Source organism: Mobula hypostoma, chromosome 19 (genome assembly GCF_963921235.1).
Source record: "Mobula hypostoma chromosome 19, sMobHyp1.1, whole genome shotgun sequence".
Classification (NCBI taxonomy): Eukaryota; Metazoa; Chordata; class Chondrichthyes; order Myliobatiformes; family Myliobatidae; genus Mobula; species Mobula hypostoma.
In genome coordinates, this window is record NC_086115.1 from 15,180,209 (window position 1) to 15,206,610 (window position 26,402).

General features: G+C 46.3%; 1 protein-coding gene across 2 annotated transcripts in view; it reads right to left on the bottom strand.

The window, feature by feature from the left end:
• Positions 1-26,402, bottom strand: part of LOC134358846 (lysyl oxidase homolog 4-like) — a 116,979-nt gene that overhangs the window by 12,241 nt on the left and 78,336 nt on the right. For both annotated transcript variants that reach the window (XM_063071405.1, XM_063071406.1), the window contains exons 8-11: positions 14,087-14,238; positions 11,243-11,410; positions 8,478-8,643; positions 6,018-6,261 (exon numbers count right to left, since the gene is read on the bottom strand). In XM_063071405.1, coding sequence (XP_062927475.1) covers positions 6,018-6,261; positions 8,478-8,643; positions 11,243-11,410; positions 14,087-14,238 — 730 coding nt within the window. The remainder of the gene's footprint in view (positions 1-6,017; positions 6,262-8,477; positions 8,644-11,242; positions 11,411-14,086; positions 14,239-26,402) is intronic.

Here is a 26,402-nt window from a genome sequence, read left to right on the forward strand (position 1 = left end):
CCTTCGTCAGGACTAACTGAAGGAAGTTAGTCCTGACGAAGGGTCTCGGCCTGAAACGTTGACTGCACCTCTTCCTATAGATGCTGCTTGGCCTGCTGCGTTCACCAGCAACTTTGATGTATGTTGCTTGAATTTCCAGCATCTGCAGAATTCCTGTTGTTAACACTATCATAAACACAGGTTCCGCAGACGTTAGAAATCTTGAGCAACACGCAACGTGTGACGTGAACTCAGCAAGTTGACATGTGTGCCGCCTGTAAACAGTACTTCACTATTGTGTTTTTGCGCCTTTTATTTATTCTTTTCTAACCTACAGTCGTTTCTATGTCTTCCACTGTAGTGATGAAACAAAACAATTTTCATAACCAAGGGAGCTGTACTGTTCAGAATGTTAGTGATAGTAAACCTGATTCGGATTCCAGGTCCTGAACATGAAATTCTCGCTGCACACGCAAAATGCTGGAGAAACTCAGCAGGCCAGGCAGCATCTATGGAAAATACGTTTCGGGGCGAGATCCTTCCTCAGGACTGGAAAAAACGATGAGAAGTCAGAGTAAGAAGGTGGGAGGGGGGGAGGAAGAAGTACGAGGTGGCTGGTGAAACCAGGAGAGGGGAAAGGGTGAAGTAAAAAGCTGGGAAGTTGATTGGTTAAAGAGATAAAGGGCTGGAGGTCAGGAAATCTGACAGGAGAGGGTAAAAGACCATGAAAGAAAGGGAAGGAGGAGGAGCACTAGAGGGAATTGATGGGTAGGCAAGGAGATAAGGTGAGAGAGGGAAACGGTAATGGGAATGGGGAAGGGGGGCAATTACTGGAAGTTTGAGGAAGCTGGAGGCTACCCAGATGGAATACAAGGTGTTGCTCCTCCAACCTGAGTGTGGCCTCATCGCAGCAGTAGAGGAGGCCATGGACTGACATGTCGGAATAGGAATGGGAAGTAGAATTGAAATGGATAGCCACGGGGAGATCCCGCTTTTCCTGTCAGATGGAGCGTAGGTGCTCAGCAAAGCGGTCTCCCAATCTACGTCAGGTTACCTGAAACACTAACCTCGTTTCCCTCACCAAGGTTGCTGCATGGCCTGCTGAGTGCTTCCAGCATTTACTGTTTCACTCCAGAGATCTGCTTTGCACAGTTGGATGAGTTGCTTTTTGCATGGAATCCCAAGCTGGAATCCTATCTGCCCTCTCAGTTTGGCACAGGAGATCCCAAGAACTCTTCTTTTTAAGCACATCACCCCTGCTGGAGCACAGGCTGCCAACAGCAGCTCACCAGAGTGCTCTGTCCTGGGCTGATTGAAGACTGAATGGCCCTGTGGTTTCTGCTTTCACCACACGACTTCATACGTCTTCTAGGTGAAGATTCTTCCTCTCTCAGGGATGAAGTCTTCAGAGCATCTGCTGGCTTCTCTGTAGCTCTTGCTTTTTATGGGATGGGATTGCTAACCCCATTCTCAACCGTCCTCCACTTGCAGCTGGGCTTGGTACCGTCCAAGCAGGTGCTTTTGCTCATGGTGGAGTTCCCAAAGACTCAGTCTCTATTTACCCAGTCATCTGCTGAGACCACATGCCTACCTGTGGGATCCTGCTGTGCGCACATTGGAGCTGCGATTCCTCAGTCATGGTGCCTGTCAGCACCTCAGATGTGTTTCAATGGCTGTAAAATGCCTTGGAACCCCCCGAGCTTTTACAGAATTTCCCTGTGTGAAGGCTTCCAGCCCGTGATGTCAGGAGGATTGGAATGTACTCGGCAAAGTCTGAGGATTGGCCGGGATCCAGCCTCCAAAGGCAGCCACCAGGAGCTGGATTGTTCTATTTCAGCAAGCACATGTTCAGCTGACTTTCTAGAAATTGGCACTTGGATAATTTTCTAAGAACTTGCTTTGTTTTGTTCTCAAGTCATTGAGCTGTTCTCTGCAGAGTGGGTCTCCTGGGTGAATACATTTAGAGTTCAATCCTGAGCCCAGCTCAGATCCCTTCCTGTGACTACGGCCATCAGCACGGAACAACCTGATATTGCATCTCCAGTTAACCATTCAACACAGAACAAGGCCATTCCGATCATTGGACCACAGGACATAGGAGAGGGAATAGGCCATTCAGCCCATTGAGTCTGCTCCCTATTCAATCATGGTTGATTTATTATCCCTCTCAAATCCATTCTCCTGCCTTCCCCCTGTAATCTTTGACACCCTTACTAATCAAGAACCTATCAACCTCCGCTTTAAATATATTGAATGGTGCAGCCTCACAGCCATCTGCAGCAGTGAATTCTACAGATTCATCATTCTCTGGCTAAAGAAATTCCTCCTCATTTCTGTTCTAAGTGGACATCCTTGTAAGCTGAGGGTGTACCTTCTGGGCTTAGACTCTCCAACTATAGGAAATAACCTCTCCATGTTCACTCTGTCAAGGCCTTTCAATATTTGACAGGTTTCAATGAGATTTCCACCTTCATTCTTCTAAACTCCACCAAGTACAGGCCCAAAGCCATCAAATGCTCCGCATATGTTAACCCTTTCATTTCTGGGATCTTTCACATGAACCTCCTCTGGACCCTCTCCCACATTTTCTTTCTTAGGTTCAGATGAAGGGTCCTGACTCAAAACATCATGCCTACTTCCCTGAGCCTCCCTTGAGTCCAGATGAAGGGTCTCAACCCAAAATGTCATCAATCCACTTCTCACCATAGATGCTGACTGACCCTCTGAGTTCCACAACCAGTTGGTCTTTTTCGTCCTCCCTTTTGATTCTTTTAATATTTTCCTAAACTGGTGGGAATTTACAGCATCAATTGACCAACTGGTACGCCTTTGAGACGTGGGAGAAAACCAGGGCAGCTGGGGAAACCCACACACACGGCGCCCAAGGTCAAGATTGAGGCCAGGTCTCTGGAGCTGTGTGTCAATGGTTCTACCCAACCTGACTTACTGAATGTTCACAGTGTGTAGAATAACAGACATCCAGATAAAGGTTACACATTGGCATCTAATAAGGTGTTTGGCCAGTTTTATATATCCAGGAGTGAGTTACAGGGTGGAATTTTATCCAGAAGTGGAGTGGTTATATATAAAATTCAGATCTAAATGAGAGAAAGAGAAAAGGGACGGACTGGGTAGAGTCACACTCTAACAACGCCAACGACCCAAGTTCAATTCTGCCACTGTCTGTAAGGAGTTTGTATGTTCTCTCCACGACCGTGTGGGTTTCCTCCGGGTGCTCCAGTTTCCGCCCAAATCCGAGGAGTACAGGTTAACGTCAGAGAGTTGTGGGCATGCTATGTTGTTATGTTGGTGCCAGAAGCAAGATATCAGTTGTGGGCTGCCCTCAGCGCATCCTCGGACTGTGATAGTCGTTGCAACAAACGACACATTTCACTGTACACTTTGCTGCTTCGATGTACACATGACAAATAAAGACCATCTTTAAAATCGAAAAGAAGCCCGAGGAGTGAAGTCTTCACGCGGAGCGTGGTGGGAATGAGGAATGTACAATAACAATATTTAAAGGATATTGGGATAAGTACATGGGTAGGAAAGGTTAGGAACAGAATCAGGTTTAATATCACTGAACATGGTGTGAAATTTTGTTGTCTTGCACGTCCGTATAGTGCAAGGGATTCAAAACATTACTATAATTTATAACAAGATAGATATAATTGTACCACTCCAGTGGGGGAGGTCAACAGCGTGCTTCAGCATTCGTAGTGGCCAGCGCTATTTATTGTTTTTGTTTTAAAATGCTTTTGTGGGATTATATGATGTTCAAGTTGATTTATTGTTCCATTTTAGCTTGGATTATACAGTCATTCCCATGTGTGTTTGCGGGTCAGCCTGACTGTGTGGTTGTCTTCTCTCCCGCCTGCCTATGACAGACTGGTTCTCTCCCCGGGTCGTAGTCGGTTTTTTGTGCTCGTCCCAATAAAAGCGGCAGTTGGGCTGGATGAGCCCCTCTCGTCTGTCATCACGGACCAAAAGCTCGCCACAATCAAGTAAAAAACAAGTAGCGCGAAAAGAGAGCACATTAGTGAGGTGGTGTTCGTGGGTTCACAAATCTGATGGTGAAGGGGAAGAAGCTGTTACTAAAACAGCGTGAATGTTGTCAGGCCCCTCTACCTCTCTCTGGTGGTAACAATGAGGCCAAATGGGCCAAGTGGTAGCAAATGGGACCGGCTTAGATGAGCACTGTGGTCAACAGGGGTAAGATGTTTCTATGCTGTATGACTATTTGAGGTCTTTGGCGGGGGGGGAGTAGGTGGGGGTTGAGTCAGAGACTGAATTCCACTCAGAGTTTGGGAATTTTTCCATGCAGAATACAGATTCCCACGAGGGAATTACAGGGTGGATTTTTTTTCCCTTAAACATCTGCTGTGATCTTAAGACTAAACTGTTTACCAGTAATTCTGTATTTGCCAGACAAGAGGATGTGTACTCTCGGCTGAAACAGCTCCAAGTGAAGCCAATGACGTTTACGGATCAGTGACGGGATTCTACTCAGCGAAATAGTTTCCAGCCAGTGAGATAGCTCTTAGCCAATGTTGTAACACAGGGATTACATTCTACACAGGAGGTTTCTGTGTGATGTCAGGACAGAGGGGCCTGAAAGGTAACAGAAACCGCCCGCAAAGTCCAATGTACTTTCCTATTTCCACTGAATTGTAGAACGTAAGAGCATGAGGCTGCATTGGATCTAAAGCACCGGCCAGACCGTAGCCTGAGCTCTGCAAACGAGCCTGGTCACTCTTCTCACTACTGCCATCAGGCAGGAGCTACAGAAGCCTTAGATCCCACACCACCAGGTTCAGGAACAGTCATTACCCCTCAGCCATCAGGTTCCTGAACCAGCGTGGATAACTTCACTCACCTCAGCACTGAACCGATTCCTTCTACAGACTCAATTTCAAGAACTCTACAACTCACGTTCTCAATATTATTTATTGTTATTATTGTTTTATATGCAGTTTGTTTTATTTTGCACACACGTTGTTTGTCAGTCTTTGTGTGCAGTTTTTAATCGATCCTATTGTATTTCTTTGATCAGTTATGGATGCCTGCAAGAAGATGAATCTCAAGATAGTATATGGTGACGTATAGGTAATTTGATAGTAAATTTATTTTCATCCTTTGAATCTTGCAGGAGAAATGTCATTGCACTGGTGAGGGAGCAGAGGAAACCCACAGGAATGTTGCCAAGACTGGGGATCTGTGGCCGTGGGGAAAGGTTGGAGAGGCGGGGTTTGGTTTCTTTGGGACAAAGGAGACTGAGGGAAGATATAATCGAGGTAACTAAAACGATGAGGGGCAGGGAAGGAGTAAATGAAAGGAGCAGAGAATTATTCGGTGAAAGGATTAGAGAGAAGATGAGGGATAATGTTTTCCTCAGATTGTGGAGGGGTCTGGAAGTTAAACTCCCCACAGTTAAACATAGATATGCACTTCGAGGTTCTGCAGATGCTGGAAATCCTGAGAACAACACACAAGATGTTGGAGGAACTCAGCAAGTCAGGCAACATCTATGGAGAGGAATAAGCAGTCAACGTTTTAGGCCGAGACCGTTCCCTGGATCCTGAAGAAATTCCTCCAGCATTTTGAGTGTGTTACAGACTTAAACAGCCATGACCAGTCGGGCCACAGACCCAGTGCAGGAAGATGGGGTCAGCAGGGGAGCTTATTTCTACCAGTACAGAAAGGATGGGCTAACTGCCTCCTCCCTGTTCAGGAATTCGCTAAGTTTCTAAAAGGTGATTTCAAACTTATCTCGTAAACTTTCTGATTCTAATCAATGCAATGTTACCAGGCCAATAAAGTGTTGCTAACTGACCGATGAAGTGTTAACAAGCCAATGAAACTTCATTACCTGATCGATGAAATGTTAACCAACTAATGAAATGTTAACTGGCCAGTTAAAATATTGTTAACCAACTAATGACATATTACCTAGGCGATAAAATCCCATTAAATGACCCAGCCAATAGAATGACCCCTCACCCCCCACCACCTTCCCCAGCCTGGTACAGACTTACGCGTGGCAGCTGTGCCAGATCCAGGCGTGACGGCCAGACCGCGGGCGGAAGTCACTCCTGCCGATGTTGAGTATGCGGGAGGAGAAGCGTAGGAGGCGCCGGTGTCCGTAGGGCCAGTTCATCACGTCTGCCGACTTTGACAAGCAGCCCTCCTCGTGGGCACAGTAGAGCATGTGCAGGGGTCGGTCCTCCAGGTAGACGGACTGCTGGGCCAGCTCAGCGTCCAGCACCAGGTCGGGCGTAGCTGGCAGCGTTGAGGAGAGGGCAGCGAGTGTTAGTGTCTCATCATCACTACCCAACAGCAACCCTCCATGCCTCTCCTCCCACCTACCCGGCACCTCTGAATTGTCCAGGAGATGGTCGCCCACTGGGAGGACTTCACACCAAAAGGGAAAGCACTCCTGGACAATGCAGATGGGCAGCGAACGAGAGTTAGATTCTGAAAACGGAAACTTCCACAGATCTTAGACAACACCTTCCAAACCCCACCACCTCTACCAGCGAGGAGAAAAGCGGCAAAGCCCAGGAAACACCATCTGGAAGTTGCCCTCACACCACCATCATTTAATATTTAAATTAAAGATGAGATTTGCTTTATTTGTCATATGTACGTCAAAACGTGTAGCGAAACATAGAACCCAGTCCAAGATTGTGTTAGGGGCCGACTGCAAGTGTGGCCATCCTTCCGGAGCCAACGTAACATGCCCACTAGTCACTAACCCTAACCTGTAATTCTTTGGGATATGGGGGAAATCGGAGCACCCAGAGGAACCCACTTGGGGGTCACGGGGAGAAGGTTCAAACTCTTTACAGACAGCAGTGGGAATTGAACATCGATCGGTGATCACTGGCAACTATGCCAACCGCTACACTACAGTGCTACCTGCAAACTGCTCTGCCCACGGTCACAAGTAACTGCAGAGAGTTTTGGACACAGCTGATCACATCACGGAAACCAGCCTCCCCTCCCCATCATGATCAGCCATGATCACAGTGAATGGTGGTGCTGCCTCGAAGGGCTGAATGGCCTATTCCTGCTCCTATTGTCTATTGTCTATTGACTCTGTCTACACTTCTCACTGCCTCAGTAAAGCAGTCAGAGTAAGCAAAGACCCCGTCCACCCAGGATATCCTTTCTTCTACCCTCTCCCATGGGGAAGGAAGTCTGAAAGTTCCTATCACCAGGTGAAGGACAGTTTTTATCCTGCTGCTATAAGACTACTGAACAGACACCTTGTATAATAGAATAGCCTCTTGACCTCTCAGTCTACCTAGTAACGGCCTTGCACCTTATTGTCTACCTGCACTGCCCTTTCTCTAACTGTAAAACTATTGTACGCACTGTTATCGTTTGCCCTCAATGCAATCTGCAAGAAATAAACAGTCTGCAAGATGACCACATCTACCATGGACGTTCTGCCTTCTCTCCTCTCCATTGAGGTAGATGATGCAAAAGCCCGAAAGCACATACCATCAGGCTCAAGCACAGCTTCTACCCCTCTCAACACATACAAAACGCTGGAGGAACTCAGCAGGTCGGGCAGCACCTACGGGAAAAAAGTTCAGTCGATGTTTCGGGCTGAGACCCTTCGGCAGGACTGGAGGAAAAGAAGTTGAGAAGTAGATTTAAAAAGTGGGGGGTGGGGGGGGTTAGAGAGAAACACAAGGTGATGGGTGAAACTTGAAGGGGGAGGGATGAGCTGGGAAGTTGATTGGTGAGAGAGATACAGGGCTGGAGAAGGGGGAGTCGGATAGGCCGCACTGGGAGCACCAGACACAGTACATGACCCCAACAGACTCACAGGTGAAGTGTCGCCTCATCTGGAAGGACTGTTTGGGGTTCTGAATGGTAGTGAGGGAGGAGGTGTAGGGGCAGGTGTAGCACTTGTTCCGCTTGCAAGGATAAGTGCGAGAAGGGAGATCAGTGGGGAGGGATGAATGGACAAGGGAGTGGCGTAGAAAGCAATCCCTGCGTAAAGCAGAAAGTGGGGGGTGAGGGAAAGATGCTTGGTGGGGGGATTGGAGATGTCTGTTATAATACTATTGATCAGTTCTGAAACACAATAAGAAGGACTCTTGACCTCATACTGTAATTTTTTATAGCCTTCCACCTTACTACCTACCTGATCTGCACTTCTCTGTAACTGTAACACTTTATCCTGCATGCTGTTATAGTTTTTACCTTGTTCTACCTCAATACACTGTGTAATGATCTGATCTGTATAAACAGTATGCAAGACAGGTCTTTCACTATTTCTCAGTACATGTGACAAAGGTAAATCATTACAACACAGAGAACAAAGGTGAGTGAAGCCCGCACCCCTCTAACGAATATTTTAACAAAAGAGTGCTTGAGAACTTGCAATGCTTAAAGTTGGGAACTTGCTTCCCGAGCCTCCAGAGGTCACCCGCCCCACCAGTCCCTCCATCCCACTGGTTCCGCACACACCTGACACTCACACTCTGTGCAGGTGACTCCAGCGGCGAATCGGCCCCCACCCTTCGGACAGTCCACCTGGTCGCCGTCGTGGGAGCACTGCTGGATGGAGAGTTCGGTCCCAGAGCAGGATGTCCCACTCAGGACCACCTCCTCGGTGATCTGCTCCCCCTGCCAGAACCACGTCTCCTTCAAGGCAAGCGGCAGAACCGTGGGTTACGACGTGGCCTGCCCCAGAGACCCCTTCACCCACAGCAATGCACAAACAGTGACAGGGCACAGGACGGGTGGTAGATGACGGGCAGAAGGTGCCAGATTGGAGACAGAGGCACGTAAGTGACGTGAAAATGAAAATCAGGTGGAGCCTGGTGTGGGGTAACAATCTATTGTTTAGAACATAGAACACTACAGCACAGTACAGGCCCTTTGGCCCACAATATTGTGCTAACCCTTTTAACTTACCCCAAAATCATTCCTTTTTACATAGCCATCCATTTTTAAATCTCCCATGTACCTGTCTAAGGCTCTCTTAAATGTTCCTAATGTACCTGCCTCTACCACCACCCCTGGCAGGGTGCTCCATGCACCCACCACTCTCTGTGTATTAACCGCTGATACCGCTGATATTCACCTAAGCTTTCCTCCAATTGCCTTAAGATTTCCCCCCGCTATTAACCATTACTAATAAAGTTTTTGGCTGTCCACTCGATCTTTGACTTATCTTGTAACCCTTTACCAAGTCACTTCTTATCACGCAGCACACATCAAACTTGCTGGTGAACGCAGCAGGCCAGGTAGCATCTCTAGGAAGAGGTACAGTCGACACTTCGGGCCAAGACCCTTCTAGAGATGCTGCCTGGCCTGCTGCGTTCACCAGCAACTTTGATGTGTGTTACTTGAAATTCCAGCATCGGCAGATTTCTTCATGTTCACTTCTTATCGCCTTTTCATTCAAAGAAACTCTCTAGCTTGCTTAACCTAGCCTCATAAAACATGTGCTCTAATCCAGGCAGCATCCTGGTAAGTCTCCCCTGCTGCCTCTCTAAAGCTTCCACACCCCTCCTATAATGAGGCAACCAGAAGTGAACACAATACTCCAAGTGTGGTCGAACCGGGGTTTATAGAGCTTCATGGCTCTTGAACTCAATCCCACAACTAAAGAAGGCCAACACACCATATGCTTTCTCTTGCTGGTAAGTATCTTAGAGGGGAGGAATTTTCCACAATATGGGATATCAAAGAGGTCCGAGGAGGTAGACACTCTGCCTACACTTACAAAGCACTTGCGCCAGTTCTGGAAGAGTTGTAAATCGTGGCTGGTAGGTTGAACTGGGTTGTTATCCTTTGGCTGGCCTGTGCCAGATGAGTGAGTGGCATCCTCCCACGCCTCGCCCTCAACCACCCAGCCATTCCTCTGTAAAGTGTCTGGGAAGTAGTCCAGCCAGGAAAAGATGATGAAGAATGTTATCCCAAGGACGTGGCCACTAAACAGAGTGCAGGAGAGACTCGGCAGGATGTCGCCCGGAATACAGCGCAATGCTTGTAAGGCTGGTGACACAAGTAACGGTAGACGCTGGAATCTGGAGCACCATAAGATGCTGGGGGAGCTCAGTGGGTCAGTCAGCGTCTATGGAGGGAAATGCACAGCTGACATTTTGGGTCGAGACCCTTCATCTGGACTCTGTCTTGTTGTTGCCGCTGCTGCACGTGTTCTTCTGCCGAACATTGTGGACATGCTCTGTTGGTGCCAGAGTGTGTGGTGACACTCGCGGGCTGCCCCCAGCACGTCCTCAGGTCGGTTCACATAAATACATGTGAATCTGAATGTGCTGACTGCCCATTTCCCTCCACGGATGCTGCCTGACGCACTGAGTACCCCTAGCATTTTGTGTGCTGACAGTGACCTTACAGAGGTTTATAAAATTACAAGGGGCATCGATAGGATAGTCAGGGTCATTTTCCCAAGGCAGGAGAACTACAGGACACAGGTTAAAGGTGAGAGGAGAGAAACTTAAAGGAGTTCAGAGTCACAAGGGCAGGTTTCTCACATCTAGACTGACGAATATGCAGAAGAGGACCAGAGGACAAGGCCATATACAATTATCGTTCAAAGGGACTTAGTCAGGTGGTTGGATAGAAAACGCATAGACTGAAAAGACAGGGTTGGGAATGGGATCCAAGGTGAGAGCCGATTTCACTCGCTCTCCGTGATGGTCACTCCTCTCTCCATGGCACTGAGGCTATGAAGACTGCCCCGGCTGCTGTGCTCTGTGCCTGCTAATATGCCGAAATGATACCAAGGCTTTTGGCCTAGACCGGGCTGCTGATCTGAGCAATCAATTTGGTTCAGAATGTTGTAGTTCACTTCAAACGTTTGCATGATTTGTGTTTTTTTTTCTCTCGGGCGTTGGTCTTTTATTTTTATTTTTAATTTTTTCCTTTAATTGGGTACTTTTGGGTTTCTTGCTTTGTGGCTACCTGGGAGCAAACAAATCTCAAGGTTGTACAATTTATACATTCTTTGATAATAAATGTACTTGAATCTTGAATCTAATGCAGGCCAGTGGGACTATCGTAGACAGGTAGGGACGGTGTGGGCTAACAGAGCATGCTTCGTGTTCTGTGATTCCAGGTTCAACAGCGTGGGCTACAGTTCACGGGGTAGGTTAAATGCAAGGTACAGGAAGGTTAGGTTGATGGGCTGAATGGTCTTCCTGCCCTCATAGCTTCTGCGGATGGGACGGAAATCAGATTGGGGCTTGAGCTCTCGCGGTATTCTGACACCTACCCGCAGGGCGTGGTCAGCGAAGCCTAAACCCAGCTGCCGGCAGACCACCATCGCCTCGGTCAGTCCCCACTTCATGCCGCACACGGCGCCCCACTTGGCCGTGCCGTTGACCTGCACCAGGACCTCCACCCGACCTTCAGAAGGGTTTCGACCTCCCCGTAGGCGGATCTGCAGTGAGCGTGGGAGGAACAATTAGGTTCGGACCCTCTCTTATAATTTTCTCCTGCCCCTTTCCCATTCCCAACAATACATGAATGAAAGTGGATCAACCAGCAGAGGCGACTATGAATCATGGAGTCACATACCAGAGAAACAGGCCCTTCAGCCCACTGAGTTTGTGCTGACCATCAGTCACCCACATTCACTGATCCCATTTCAGTCTCCCCACATTCCCAACATCTCTTCCCCCCCACCCAAACACTGATGATTTACAGTGGCCAGTTAACCCACCGACCCGCACGTCTTCAGGATATCAAACCGCGCCCAGGGGAGACCCACACGGTCACGGGGAGAACGTGAAAATTCCGCGCACACACACAGATTGCCACTGGGTTTCAGAATAGTCCATGAATTCGTGAACTCTGCCTCACAAGTTTTTGCTCTCTTTTTGCACTCATGCTTGAAGCATTGTTGAGGATCCCAACCACCCATCTCACAGTCTCTTAGACCCACTACCGTCAGGAAGGAAGTACAGGAGCATCAGGACTAGGACTGCCAGACCGGGTTACAGCTTCTTCCCTCAGGATGTGAGTCTATTGAATATCCTGCCCCCACCAAGGTCTCGTCACTAGGACAGCGAGCTGTTTACTGTTGAGGTGTGCTGCACACTACTGTACATGCATCTTAACTTATATTTTATTAACTTATTTATAGTATAATGCTTTGGTTTATGTGTTGTGTGTGATATATGTTTTGTGGGTGCTCTGAGGTCCAGAGGAAGGTTGTTTCATTTGGTTATATGTGTGTACAGTCAAATTATAATAAAAATGAACTTTAATATGAGACATATAATGCTGTAAATTGAATTGTAATAGTAAACTTCTTATTGTAACTTACAGTTTTTCTTATGTATTGCTGCCATAAAACAGCAAATTTCACAACGTACAGTATGTCGGTGATAATAAACCTATTTCTGATTACAGATGTACTGTGAGAGCATTCTGACTGGATGCAACACCATCTGGTGTGGGGGAGAAGGGGGCTACTGCCCAGGATCGAAGTAAGCTGCAGAGAGTTGTAAACTTAGTCAGCTCCATCATGGGCACTGGCTTCCAAAGCCTCCAGATCATCGTCAAGGAGCGGTGGCTCAGAAAGGTGGCGTCTGTCATTAAGGAGCCCCACCACCCAGGAATAACCCTCCTCTCATTGCTACCATCAGGGAGGAGGTACAGGAGCCTGAAGGCACACACTCAGCGATTCAGGGACAACTTCTTCCCCTCTGCCATCCGATTTCTGAATGGACATTGAACCCATGAACACTACCTCACCACTTTTTTATTTCTATTTTTTTTTGCACTATTTATTTAATTTAAATATTTTATATATATATAGTTAACAGTAATACACAGTTATTTTCTCTCTATTATCATGTTTGCATTGCACTGCTGCTGTAAAGTTAACAAATTTCACGACATATGCCAGTGATACTAAACCGAATTCTGATTCCGATTCCAATTCCGACTCCCATTCCGGTTCCGATTCTGTCAGGATCGAATCACCTTTCTCTGAAGCCAGGTTGCTTGAACCACTGCATCTTCCTCCCCAACTAACATCACTGCCTAATTCCAAGCTGACAATTACCTCCACACGACTAGATCTAAACAATGATCAAATATGCAATGAAAGGATCCAAGTTTATATTACTGATGGGTGAGCTGCCTGGCCAAAGAAAGGAATATTTATAAGCCTCAGACACTGTGGTGACACTTCGACTGTAGTTTCCAACATGTGGAATTTGTTTTTGATTTTGCCTTTTCCCTGAATCCAAATAAACTTCTGTTATATCAAGTTTTATTGACTGTGAAGGTGGCGAGAGAGCACAGGGCCTCAGGCCTGAGCCCAGCTTTGAACTCCTTTCCAGGACACGTATGATTGTAAGAGACCAAGGAATCGATTGTGGACCTCACAGGAAGGGGAAGTCGGAGGAACCCACGCCAGACTTCATGGAAGGTTCAGCATGGAAAGGGGAAGCAGTTTCAAGCTTCTAAGTGTCAACATCGCTGAAGATCTCTCCTGGGCCCAACATATTGATGCAATTACAAAGAAGGCACAACGGCAGCTATATTTCATTAGGAACTTCAGAAGACTTGGCATGTCACCAAAGACTCTCACAGATTTCTACAGATGTACTGAGGAGAGCATCCTAACTGGTTGCATCACTGTCTGGTATGGAGGGGCCACGGCACAGAAGTTGTGAACTCAGCCAACTCCATCACAGACGCTAGCCTCAGCAGCATCCGGCATCCATCATTAAGGACCCCATCACACAAGACGTGCCCTCTTCTCATCGCGACCATCAAGGAGGAGGTACAGGAGCCTGAAAGCACACACTCAGTGTACTAGGAGCAGCTTCTTTCCTGTGCCATCAGACTTCTGAACGGACAATGAACCCATGAACTCTACCCCAGTATTTTGGTTCTCTTTTTGCACTACATATTTAATTTAATTTATATTTATTATGGTTTGCATATTGTACCGCTGCTGTAAAACAACATACTTCTCGGCACATGCCAGTGACATTAAACCTGATTCTGATGCGCAGACAGGGGCACGTGTAGGCATACAGACGCATTCCCACAGTAATACACTTGCACATACACTCATATACCAGGCGTAGCTGGTTACCTTTTTCTCGAAGCCCATCTGTGGAATGTTGCATCGGACCGCTGCGTCCTCCTCGTGTTTGCAGGAGGTCCTGGCCTCCCGGAAGCTGCAGTCCGTCACTGACCGCTCAAAGCCGCTGCATGTGACTTCGTTCATGTGGATGGGGCCCACACCTGCCAAAGGCCAAGATCAGACAGGTCAATCTTCGTGCATCCTGGTAAGGCCCAAAGGAAATTCCAGCTTTTCAGGCTGTGGAACTGTGCTATTTGATAAAAGCCGACTTCTGAGTCTCAATTCCATGACTGTGATAGGGAACGGACAGAATATTTGTGAAAAATTATGTTGGGTTAACTCCCAAAATGGGAAACATCAATTTGAGGCATGGACTGGGTTTCTTCTCCACTGGACAATGATGCTGAAAGGAGATCCGTTGGGTTGTGCACTTTTCCAAGGGAGCTTATCTTCAATTATTATTTAAAGATTGTGTTGGCACGTGGCCAAGTGGTTAAGGTGTTTGTCTAGTGACTCGAAGGTCGCTAGTTCGAGTCTTGGCTGAGGCAGCGTGTGTCTCCTTGAGCAAGGCACTTAACCACACATTGCTCTGCGACGACACTGGTGCCAAGCTGCATGGGTCCTAATGCCCTTCCCTTGGACAACATCGGTGGTGTGGAGAGGGGAGACTTGCAGCATGGGCAACTGCCGGTCTTCCATACAACCTTGCCCAGGCCTGCTCCCTGGAAACTTTCCAAGGCGCAGATCCATGGTCTCATGAGACTAACGGATGCCTGTTTAAAGATACAGAATGTAATAGGTCCATCTGGCCCAACAAAATCATGCCATCCAATTACATGTAACCAATTAACATATTAATGGAATGTGAGGGGACCCACACAGTCACAGGGAGAACATATAAACTCCTTACAGACAGCAGCAGGAAATGAACCTGGGTCACTGGCACCGTTACACTAAATGCTATGCTTCTGTGCTGTCCCTTTGACGGTGTGGAGGCAGACAGTGTGGAAGAGGGCTGCCTGTGTCAGAGAGTTATTGTCGATGTACTTAAGGTGAGGTGGACACAGAGAAGGGAAAAGAAGATTGCACTGACAGATTGAGATGGGGAAGGATGGGGGGAGGTACTGAGCAGGTTGATAAGGTTGTTAAGAAGCCGTAAGGTGAGTTGGCCTTCGTTAGTCAGGGGACTAGTTCAAGAGACACAAGGAAACTTTGCAGCTCTCTAAAGCTATCACCCCTGTCACTGAACTGTACTGTAAACACTTTAAACCACTGTTTATAATGCTGTTTACATTGTAAATTCATGCTGGTTTTGACATATTTATGCACATTTATTCCATGTCTGCACTTTAACATCCAACTTTATTTTTTATATAAATCTTTATCTTTAATCACCATCGAAAGTTATTTTTGTTGCATGTCCCACTCTGACCGACACACGGCAGCAAATTCTTAAAACATGGAGATGTACACGGTGAATAAAGCTGACCCTTGATGTTCTCAGCATTATTTTTATTTGCACGGTTTGCCTTCTGGTTCACATTGATGTCTTATTTATTTTTAGTCTTTACTTATGTGTTTTTTGTAAAATTGTATTTCTTTTTCTCCTGTAAATGGCTGCAAGAAAAATCTCAGGGTAGCTCAATGTACTTTGATAATAAATTTACTTTGAACTTTGTTTCTGTGTAATTCTATGATATAATCACATCATTAGCAAATCATGGAATTGTTATAGTCATTGCTCTGCATTACACTAACAAACATTCATGCAGACAGCCACAGAAAATTACCTCAGTCTCAGACACATCTCAATTTCTCCCAAACGCCACACTGTGAGGGAGAATGTTCCGAAAGGCTTTAGACATTGGGAATGATCTGATCAACATTCCTTCCATCGGGACAGTAGGAAAAAATCAGGCTTTCTATGGATAACTTGGTTTTCCAGACCAAAATTGGAGATTTTCCCCAGAGAGATTATGATTCACTTCTTAAAGATTCACGACCAGTTATTTTTTCCCTGTCCTGGCTTAGCTCCTGCCAAATTACAGAGGTGATTTTACCTCTGGGTTATCTCAGGTTATTATGGAGGGAACAGCAGGCAGAAACTCTCCGAAACAAGTGCATGGATCTTTGCAGAGGCAGAAGGAAGATCAAGATCCTAAACAGCTCTGGTAAACAGTGGTTAACATGAAACACTAATCATTCGTCTCTCTCCAGATGCTGCCCAACCTGCTGAGTCTTTGCAGCAATTTCTGTTTTTATTTGAACCTCCTCACTGGTTCAATTTCCACACTAGACCTTCATACAAACCCCCCCCCTCACCCCCACTGGTCCTGAGAGGGAGTGTTACCCGTCTATAGGGACTGACACTAAACCACAACTCCATCTGTTCTCCGAGGCGCATGTAACAGGACTGATATATAAAAAAAGAGGTTATTCAAAAGTATTCTATTAGCTTTGTTTGTCACATGTACATCAAAACATACGGTGAAATGAGTCAATGACCAGCACAGTCCAAGGTTGAGCTGGGCACAGTCTGAAAGCACATCCCCAATTTCGGAGCCAGCAGAGTGTGCTTATAACTCGCTAACCCTAACCTGTATGCCTTTGGACTGTGGGAGGACGCCCACGCGGTCACAGGGAGAACATACAAACTCCTTATGGACAGATGTGGGAATTGAACCGTGATCAGTGAATACCGGTGCCGTAAAGCAATTGTGCTGTCCGCTGTGCTACAGTGCTGCCCTCTAACATTTATTCTTCACTGTTCCCTCATAATACTTACCTTTTATCCACAAATTAGTCCATTACGCTGTCAGTTTGTGGGAACTTCCTGTGGGTCCATACTTCCCACATTAAATTGTAACTAAACCTCAAAGCTATTTACTAACTGTAAGGGCTTTGCACATTCCGAAATTGTGAAACATGTTCTAGAATGGCAAGATCATTATTCAAACCGCTCCCAGAGAGTACTCTACAGGGTAGAAATCACGCTCTGCCCTCTCCCTCCACAAGATGGAGAGAGTGCAGGAAGCATTAACAAGGATATGGCCAGGACATAGGGGACTGAGTTACAGGGAGAGATGGGGCAGACTAGAAATTTATGGCTTGGACACAAGAGATTCTGCACATGCAGAAACAGACACAAAATGCTGGAGGAACTCAGCAGGTCAGGCAGCAGCTATGGAAATGAAAAAAAAAGAATCAGCCAGTCCTGATGAAGGTCTCGACCCGAAACAGCAACAGTACATCCATTTTCTTAGATGCTGCCTGACCTGCTGCGTTCCTCCGGCATTTTGTGTGTGTTTATTGCTTGAACTGTACATGACTGAGGGCTGAGATTATAAAGATGTGTGAAACCATGGAGGGGACAGACAGAGTGAAAGCGTAATCATTTTTCCAGGGCTGAGTAACCAAAAACTAGAGGGCAGAGCTCTAAGGTGAGAGGGGAAAGATTTAATTAGAACCTGCGGGGCAAACTTTTTGTTTTTTTTACACGGGGGTGGTTTGTATATGGAATGATGTGCCAATGGAAGTGCTTGAGGCTGGTACAGATACATTAATAACTTTTAAAAGACAGTTGGACAGGTACAGGATAGGAAAGATTTAGAGAGATATGGGCCAAACATAGGCAAGTGGGACTAGATTGGATAGGCTTCCTGAACAGCAGGGACTATTCGGGCTGAAGGGCCTGTTTCTATGTTGTATGACTCTGTAATTCGTCTCTTCACACCCCACTCAACAAGCAAACAGTTCATTGACAAACGCATGGAAGTCCCCGCTCAGATAGGAGTCACCCAGGAATGGAAATGCCTACGAAAAGTAACGGATACAGCCCAATTCATCACGGGTGGAGCCCTCTCCACCACCGAGCAGATCTGCAAGGAGCACCGTCACAAGAAAGCGGCATCCATCATCAAGGACCCCCACCATCCAGGACACTAATACCATCCAGCAGGAGGTACAGGAGCCTTAGGTCCCACACCACCTGGCCCAGAACAGTTATAACCCTTCAACCAGCAGACTCCCGAACCAAAGGGGATGGCGTCACTCGCCCCAACACTGAACTGATCACTGATCACAACCTATGGGCTCACTCTCAAGGACTGTACAACTCACGTTCTCAGAATTATTATTTACTTATTCATTATTGTTATTTGTTTCTTCTCGTATTTGCACAATTTGTCTTTTTTGCCCACTAGTCGCCTGTCAGTTTTTAATTGATTCCAGTGCGTTTCTTTGTTCTGCTGTGAATGCCTGCACGAAAATGAATCACAGAGTAGTGTTTGCTGGCATGTATGTACTTTGGTGATAGATTTACTTTGAACTTTGAAGTCCATGTGGCAGGAATTTGTGGGGCACTGCAGATGTAGGCAGACCCTTCTTCAGTGGAGTAAAGACTGGGAAGAGTTCCTGAGCATTCCCAAATCACGGTGACTCAGCCACATGTCAGAGATTGCAGAGGTCTCGGGGTCCCACTGACTGGGCTCTCTCTGAGAAAATAAGTCATGTCTATATCTAGCATACCGCGAGAGCCCCAAATAATTCCAACATAAGCAGATTCATTTGAGCGTGATTAAAGGAAGCAGCCGCATTATTAACAAAACTCAACTGGGACTAGAGATTAGAGGGAAATAAAAGTCAAGTCTCTCTCTCTGTCACTCTCTCCCTCCCTCCCTCTCTCCCTCTCCCTCTTTTTCTCTCCCCCTCTCCCAATCTTCTTCAGATTCTTTTTCCAATGATCAATCGATCAGAGGGGCATTCTGGCTTGATATGGAGAGAGAGAGAGAGATAGAAATGGAAAGGGAAATGAGGGAAAGGGAGAGAGAGATATAGAAGGTGAGGGAGAGAGACAGAGGGCGAGGGAGAGGGAAGGAAAGTGGAAAGACAAGGGCAAGGAGAAGAGAGGGAGGGAGGGAGGGAGTGGGGAGAGACAGAGAGAAGGAGAGGAAAAGAGAGAAGGAGGGGTGGAGAGAAAGGAAGAGGGTGAGGGAAAAAACAATTGCTCAGGACTACAGATGATGAAGTGTCTACATGGCATGAGGTTTGTTGCAATAATGAGTCACTGGGGAGGCTCACTCACTTGCCCAGATGTGCAATACTTGATATAAATTTAATCCCCACACAAACACTGGTACAAACACATTCTCTCCTGATGCTCACTTTAGACAAGTTCATTAGGAAATGTTGTTTAAGTTGATTAATGTGGAATATCCTCCGGTTGTGTGATCTCTGGGTTTAAATTAGACCATTCTCCAGACACTTGTAAACTCCTCCAATTAGTTCCAAACCAAGAAGGCAAGGGTAATTATTATCTCTTCTCTGTTCTCCTTGTTGATCTTGTGTCGATACTCCAGGCAAATAGCCAGCCCCCACATCCACTGCCAACGTCACCACACGGCCACTCACAGGCAGGACTTCCAAATCCACCAAAAACACGATTGGCCTCCGACATGTTCACTCTCTCCAACACCTATATCTAAACACAGCTCTCCAGTCACCTGCCCAGACGAGTACATTAACAAATCCCAAAGCACACAACCCCCCTCAGTATCTCGGAACATAAAGCATAGAACAGTACAGCACAATACAGGCCCTTCGGCCCACAATATTGTACTATCCTTTGAAGCTAAATCTAAGATCAATCTAACCCTTCCCTCTCGCATAACCCTCCATTTTTCTATCATCCACCTATCTAAGAGCCTCTTAGATATCCCTAATGTATCTGCCTCTACCACACCCCTGGCAGCAGGTTCCACGCACCCACCACTCTCCGTGTGAAAAATCCGCCACTGACATCTTCCTCATACCTTCCTCCAAATACCTTAAAATTACGCCCTCTCACATTAGCCATTTCCATCCTTTGGCGATCCACTTGATCTATACTTGTTATCATCTTGCACACCTCTATCAATTCACCCCTCATCGTCCTTCGCACCAAAGAGAAAAAGACCCAGCTCACTCGTGTCATCATAAGACATGCCCTCTAAAGCTTCCGCACAGGTCCCATAACATCCTGACTTGGAAGTACACCTCGATTCCTCCAGAGCCCCTGGATCCGAACCCTGGAACTTGCTCCCTAACTGCACTGTGGGAGCTCCTTCACCAGTGCCTAGAGGGGGGAAATCACGCCCACCTTCCCAGTCCCAGTGGTCACCTGGCAACCACCAACCATGGCAGGAGCGAACTTTGTTCAGCCATGTTGTAGAGGTGGGCGGTGCACAGGGAACGTTTATTCCTGATTCTAAAGGACAAGGTCGGTCAGAGCTGTATGTGAGGAAAGGTATTTGGACTCAGAAACAATGCTTTATTTACTCAATGGATCTGCAGATGCAGGAAATCTTCAGCAACACACACAAAGTGCCTACAAAAAGCAGTGAATTTGGCCCAGTCTATCACAATTAAAGTCTTGAATACATCTACATGGAGCACTGTTGCAGAAAAGCAGCTTCCACCATCAAGGACCCCCACCACCCAGGCCATGCTCTGTTCTCACTGCTACCACAGGAAGGAAGATACAGAAGCCTCAGGTCCCACACCGTCAGGTTCAGGAACAGTTATTACCCCTCAACCGTCAGTCTCTTGAACCAGAGGGGATAACCTCACTCAACTTCACTCACTCCATCACTGAAATGTTCCCACAACCTATGAATTCACTTTCAGGGACTCTACAACTCATTCTCTCGATATTTATTGTTTATTTATTTATAATTATTTTGTATTTTCTCTCATCTTTTATTTGCACAGTTTGTTATCTTTTGTACTCTGGTTATTGTCCTTCCCTTGATTTTCATTAATTCTACTGGTCTTTCATTGATTCTATTGTGTTTCTTGTATTTACCTCTCAATGCCCACAAGAAAATAAATCTCAGGGTTGTATATGCTGACATATATGCCCTTCACTAATAAATTTACTTTGGACTTTGAAATGCAGGAGGAACTCAGCAAGTCAGGCAGTATCCATGGAGACGAATAAACAGTTGACATTTTGTTCCAAGACCCTTCATCAAGGCTGGAAAAGAAGGGAGTTCTGGTCTCTGGCAATGGTCTAATCTCTTGTGTAAACCCAGAGATCACACAACCAGACGTTATTCCACATTAATAAATTTAAAAAGAATTTCCTAATGAACTTGTCTAACATCATTAGGAAGTCTTTCCTAATGAAATTGTCAGGCTCAAAACATTGATTGTTTATTCTCCTCCATTAAAAAAAACTTTTCTTATCTGGTTTAAGTTAAATTCAATTGCAAGGCTGATTGCGATAAATCAAAGAGCAAAACAGTTTAACTTAAGGCGGTATTCAACAGCGGACAAATACTATTTTGCGAAATATGTCAAGCCCTGGCGCAGATTCTGTGGAGCCACTTTTCTTAAACATTGGCAGCTTCTGATTAGTGAGGGAATATTTATCTCCAAGTTCACAAAGTTCATATAGAGTCATAGTGTAATACAGCAGTCATAGAGTCATAGTGTAATACAGCACTCATAGAGCCATAGAGTCATAGTGTAATACAGCACTCATAGAGTCATAGTGTAATACAGAGTTAATAGAGTCATAGTGTAATACAGCAGTCACAGAGACATAGTGTAATACAGAGGTAATAGAGTCATAGTGTAATACAGCAGTCACAGAGACATAGTGTAATACAGAGGTAATAGAGTCATAGTGTAATACAGCAGTCACAGAGACATAGTGTAATACAGAGGTAATAGAGTCATAGTGTAATACAGCAGTCATAGAGTCATAGTGTAATACAGCAGCCATAGAGTCATAGTGTAATACAGAGTTAATAGAGTCATAATGTAATACAGCAGTCATAGTCTTAGTCTAATACAGCAGTCATAGAGTCATAGTGTAATACAGCATTCATAGAGCCACAGAGTCATAGTGTAATACAGCAGTCATAGAGACATAGTGTAATACAGTTAATAGAGTCAAAGTGTAATACAGCAGTCATAGAGTCATAGTGTAATACAGAGTTAATAGAGTCATAGTGTAATACAGCAGTCATAGAGTCATAGAGCAATACAGCAGTCATAGAGTCATAGTGTAACACAGCACTCATAGAGTCTCAGAGTCATAGTGTAATACAGCACTCATAGAGCCATAGAGTTATAGTGTAATACAGCAGTCATAGAGTCATAGTGTAATACAGAGTTAATAGAGTCATAGTGTAATACAGCAGTCATAGAGTCATGGTGTAATACAGCAGTCAAAGAGTCGCAGAGTCATAGTGTAATACAGCAGCCATAGAGTCTAGTGTAGTACAGCACTCATAGAGCCATAGAGTCATTGTGTAATACAGCAGTCATAGAGTCATAGTGTAATACAGCAGCCATAGAGTCTAGTGTAATACAGCACTCATAAAGCCATAGAGTCATAGTGTAATACAGCAGCCATAGAGTCATAGTGTAATACAGCAGTCATAGTCATAGAGTCATAGTGTAATACAGCACTCATAGAGCCATAGAGTCATAGTGTAATACAGCAGTCATAGAGTCATAGTGTAATACAGCAGTCATAGAGTCATAGAGTCACAGAGTCATAGTGTAATACAGCACTCATAGAGCCATAGAGTCATAGTGTAATACAGCAGTCATAGAGTCATAGAGCAATACAGCAGTCATAGAGTCATAGAGTCATAGTGTAACACAGCACTCATAGAGCCATAGAGTCATAGTGTAATACAGCAGTCATAGGGTCATAGTGTAATACAGAGTTAATAGAGTCATAGTGTAATACAGCCGTCAAAGAGTCACAGAGTCATAGTGTAATACAGAGTTAATAGAGTCATAGTGTAATACAGCAGCCATAGAGTCATAGTGTAATACAGCAGCTCTAGAGTCATAGAGTCATAGTGTAATACAGCAGTCATAGTCATAGCGTAATACAGCAGGGAACAGGCCATTCAGCCCAACATGTCCATGCCAACCACAGCATCCCCAGTTGCCATGTTCATCCCATAACCTGCCAAGCCCACCCCTCCATGTACTGTCGAATTTGCCTCTTAAATGTTGCAGTTGTACCCACCTCGACTACTTCCTCTGGCAGCTTATTCCAGGTATTCACTGCCCTCTGTGCAATGAAGTTACCTCTCACATCTCTGTTAAATCTCTCCCTTCTTGTCCTGTATCTGTGCCCTCTAGTGTTTGACTCCCTAATCAGAGAAAAAACAGTGATGCTCCACTGTATCCACACTCCTCATGATAAACTTCTATCAAGTCACCTCTCAATCTCCTACACTCCAGGGAATAAAGATCCAGCATAGCCAGCCTCCCCCTGTAAATCAGGCCCTCTAGTGCAGACAGCACCATCATAATTCTTTTCTACACCCTCTCCAGCTTGACAATGTCTTTCCTGTAACAGGGATGACCAAAACTGTAAACAAAACTCCAAGTGTATTGTCACTCACACAACTGCAACTTGATGCCCCCTCTCCTGAACTCAGTGCCCTGACTGATGAAGGCCAGCATGCTGAATGCCTTCTTTACCCCCATGTGTATTTATTCATTGGCATGAGGTGACCATTGCTGGTGACGCCAGCATTTACTACCCATCCCTAACTGCCCTGAGAAGGCGACGGGTGAGCCGCCTTCTCAAACTGCTGCAGTCCTTCTGACGAAGGTGCTCCCGCAGTGCTGACGGGGAGGGAGATCATAAGACCATAAGACAAAGGAGCAGAAGCCAGCCATTCGGCCCATCGAGTCTGCTCCGCCATTTTATCATGAACCGATCCATTCTCCCATTTAGTCCCACTCCCCCGCCTTCTCACCATAACCTTTGATAACCTGGCTACTCAGATACCTATCAATCTCTGCCTTAAATACACCCAATGACTTGGCCTCCACTGCCACCCATGGCAACAAATTCCATAGATTCACCACCAGGGTATTGAGCCAATGACAATGAAGAAACAGCAATGTATTTCCAAGTCAGGATGGTGTGTGACTGGGAAAGATGGTGGCATTCATAAACAATAAGACAGAACAGTTCAGCCCTGTACGAGTCCTTTGGCCCACCATATTGTGCCACCTTCTCCATGATCAATCTAACTCCTCCTTCTGTCCTCCATTTGCAACGCACACAAAATGCTGGAGGGGCTCCGCAGGTCAGCAGGCATCAATGGAAAAGAGTAAACGGTCGACATTTCTGGCTGAGTCCCTTCATCAGGCCCTTCAGTTTTTCTTTTGTCCATGAGCCTATCTATGAGTCTCTGAAATGTCCCTGACAATTTGCCTCTACCTCCACCCCAGGCGGCGCCTTCCACACATTCTCCACTCTCTGTGAAAAAGCGTCTCCTCAACGTTCTTCCACTCACTTTGAACAGATCTTCTCTGGTGTCGGCCATTGCCCCCCTCCCCCCGGGCGAAAGGCACCCTGTCTGTGCACGGGGTGGCACGGCAGCATAGCAGTTAGTGCCAGCAATCACCAATCGCGGTCCAATCCCCGCCACCGTCTGGGAGGAGTCTGTACATTTTCCCCGTGACCACGCGGGTTTCCTCCGGGAGCTCCAGTTTCCTCCCACATTCCCAAGGCGTGCGGGCTGGGGTGACTAAGTTGTGGGTTGCTCTGTCGGCACCGGAAGTGTGGTGGATGGAACTTGTCCCAGTACATCCCCGGACTGTGGTGGCCAGGCACTTCACTGTGTGTTTCAAAATTTGATGTATGTGACAAATGATGTTGATCTTTCATCTCTCACGTTCCCACGAGCCCGCTCGCTTTGCCCTGCTTGGAGGTCAATGGTGCAAACACCGGACGGGCTGGGCAAGGATGAGCTGTACAACTTGCAAATGGGGCACACTGCAGCCAGTCGTGCCGGTGGTGGAGGGAGGGAGCGTTTAGGGTGGGGAGGTATTGGGATGACGATCAAGCGGGCTGCTTTGTCCTGTTTTCTGTTGACCTTTCTGAAGCCTGGGGTAATTGCATTTATTAGCAAGTCTACTAAAGTAGGCGAACATCTACTAAATACTCATACTATGAAGTTATACAGCAGGGAAACAGGCCCTTCGGCCCATCTCATAAATGCTGACCACAGTATATTGCTGACATATCCCCATTTGCCCGCATTTGGCCCAAATCCCAAACCTTTCCTATTCACGATATCTTTTAAACGTTCTAATTTTTTATGGAGGGGGGCTGCCGCAGTATCGTAACTGTTGCAGACATCCCACCCCGCAAAAACTCATTTCAGGGAGGTAGCACCATCAATTTGCGGGAGACTTCCAGGAGAGGTGGGATGTCTGCAATAGAGTAGCTCCTTAGCAGCCAGCCAGCTAGTTTAAATAACGTTAGCTATGCTAATGAACGAATGACACCTGTTAAACTCACCTCAACATGTCTTTTACAGTCTTAACCCACCATGGGCAATAGAAAAGTCACCTTTGCAAACAGTGCAGTGAGCAACACTGTCATTATTTTGTCCCCTATTAGGCAGGGGTACATTTTAGTGTAGTCTGGGGTGACGTACGTTTTATATTTTTTTGGAACACTCTGCAATGGCGCGCTCTCTCTCTCTCGTGCGCGCGCTCTCTCTCGTGGTCGCTCTCGCTTGCCTTCGCTCTCACTCGCGCGCTCTCGCCCGCTCTCGCCCACTCTCTCACTCGCTCTCTCTCGCGCGCGCACTCTCTCTCGCTCTCTCGCTCGCGAGCGCGCTCTCTCTTGCTTTTCTCTCGCTCGCTCTCAAAAAAATTGATTTCGGTGACATTGTATATAATTTCCGGGCATCAGGGAGCCACTATTAATATGCGGGAGACTCCCGGAAGTTCCGGGAGAGGTGGGATGTCTGCTGTTGGCGGGACGCCATTACAGTGCCGGTGGCCCGGGTTCAATTCTGCTGCTGTCTGTACGGAGAGTCTACGTTCTCTCCATGACCATGTGGCTTTCCTCCGGGTGCTCTGGTTTCCTCCCACAGTCCAAAGACGTACTGGTTAGCAGGTTAATTGGTCACATGGGTGGAATTGGGCCGGAAAGACCTGTTACCATGCTGTATCTCTAAATAAAAAATATTAAATATTAAACCCACCTCTGCCACTTCCTCGAGCAATTCACTCCATATACGCACCACCATTACATACCATTCTATATACTTACCCCTCTGGTTCCCTTTATATCTTTTCCCTCTAACTTTAAACCTATACCCTCTAGTTGTAAACACCCCTGCCCTGAGAAAAAGACTGTTTACTCTATCTCTCACGATCTTATGAACTGTAAGTTTGTTGGTCAGCATCTCCTACCATCCAGGGCAAGTTCTCCAGTCTACAGTACAAGTATTGAACATCTATGAACATCTGTAAAGAAACCCCCAGCAAAGACACCGGGCTTCTG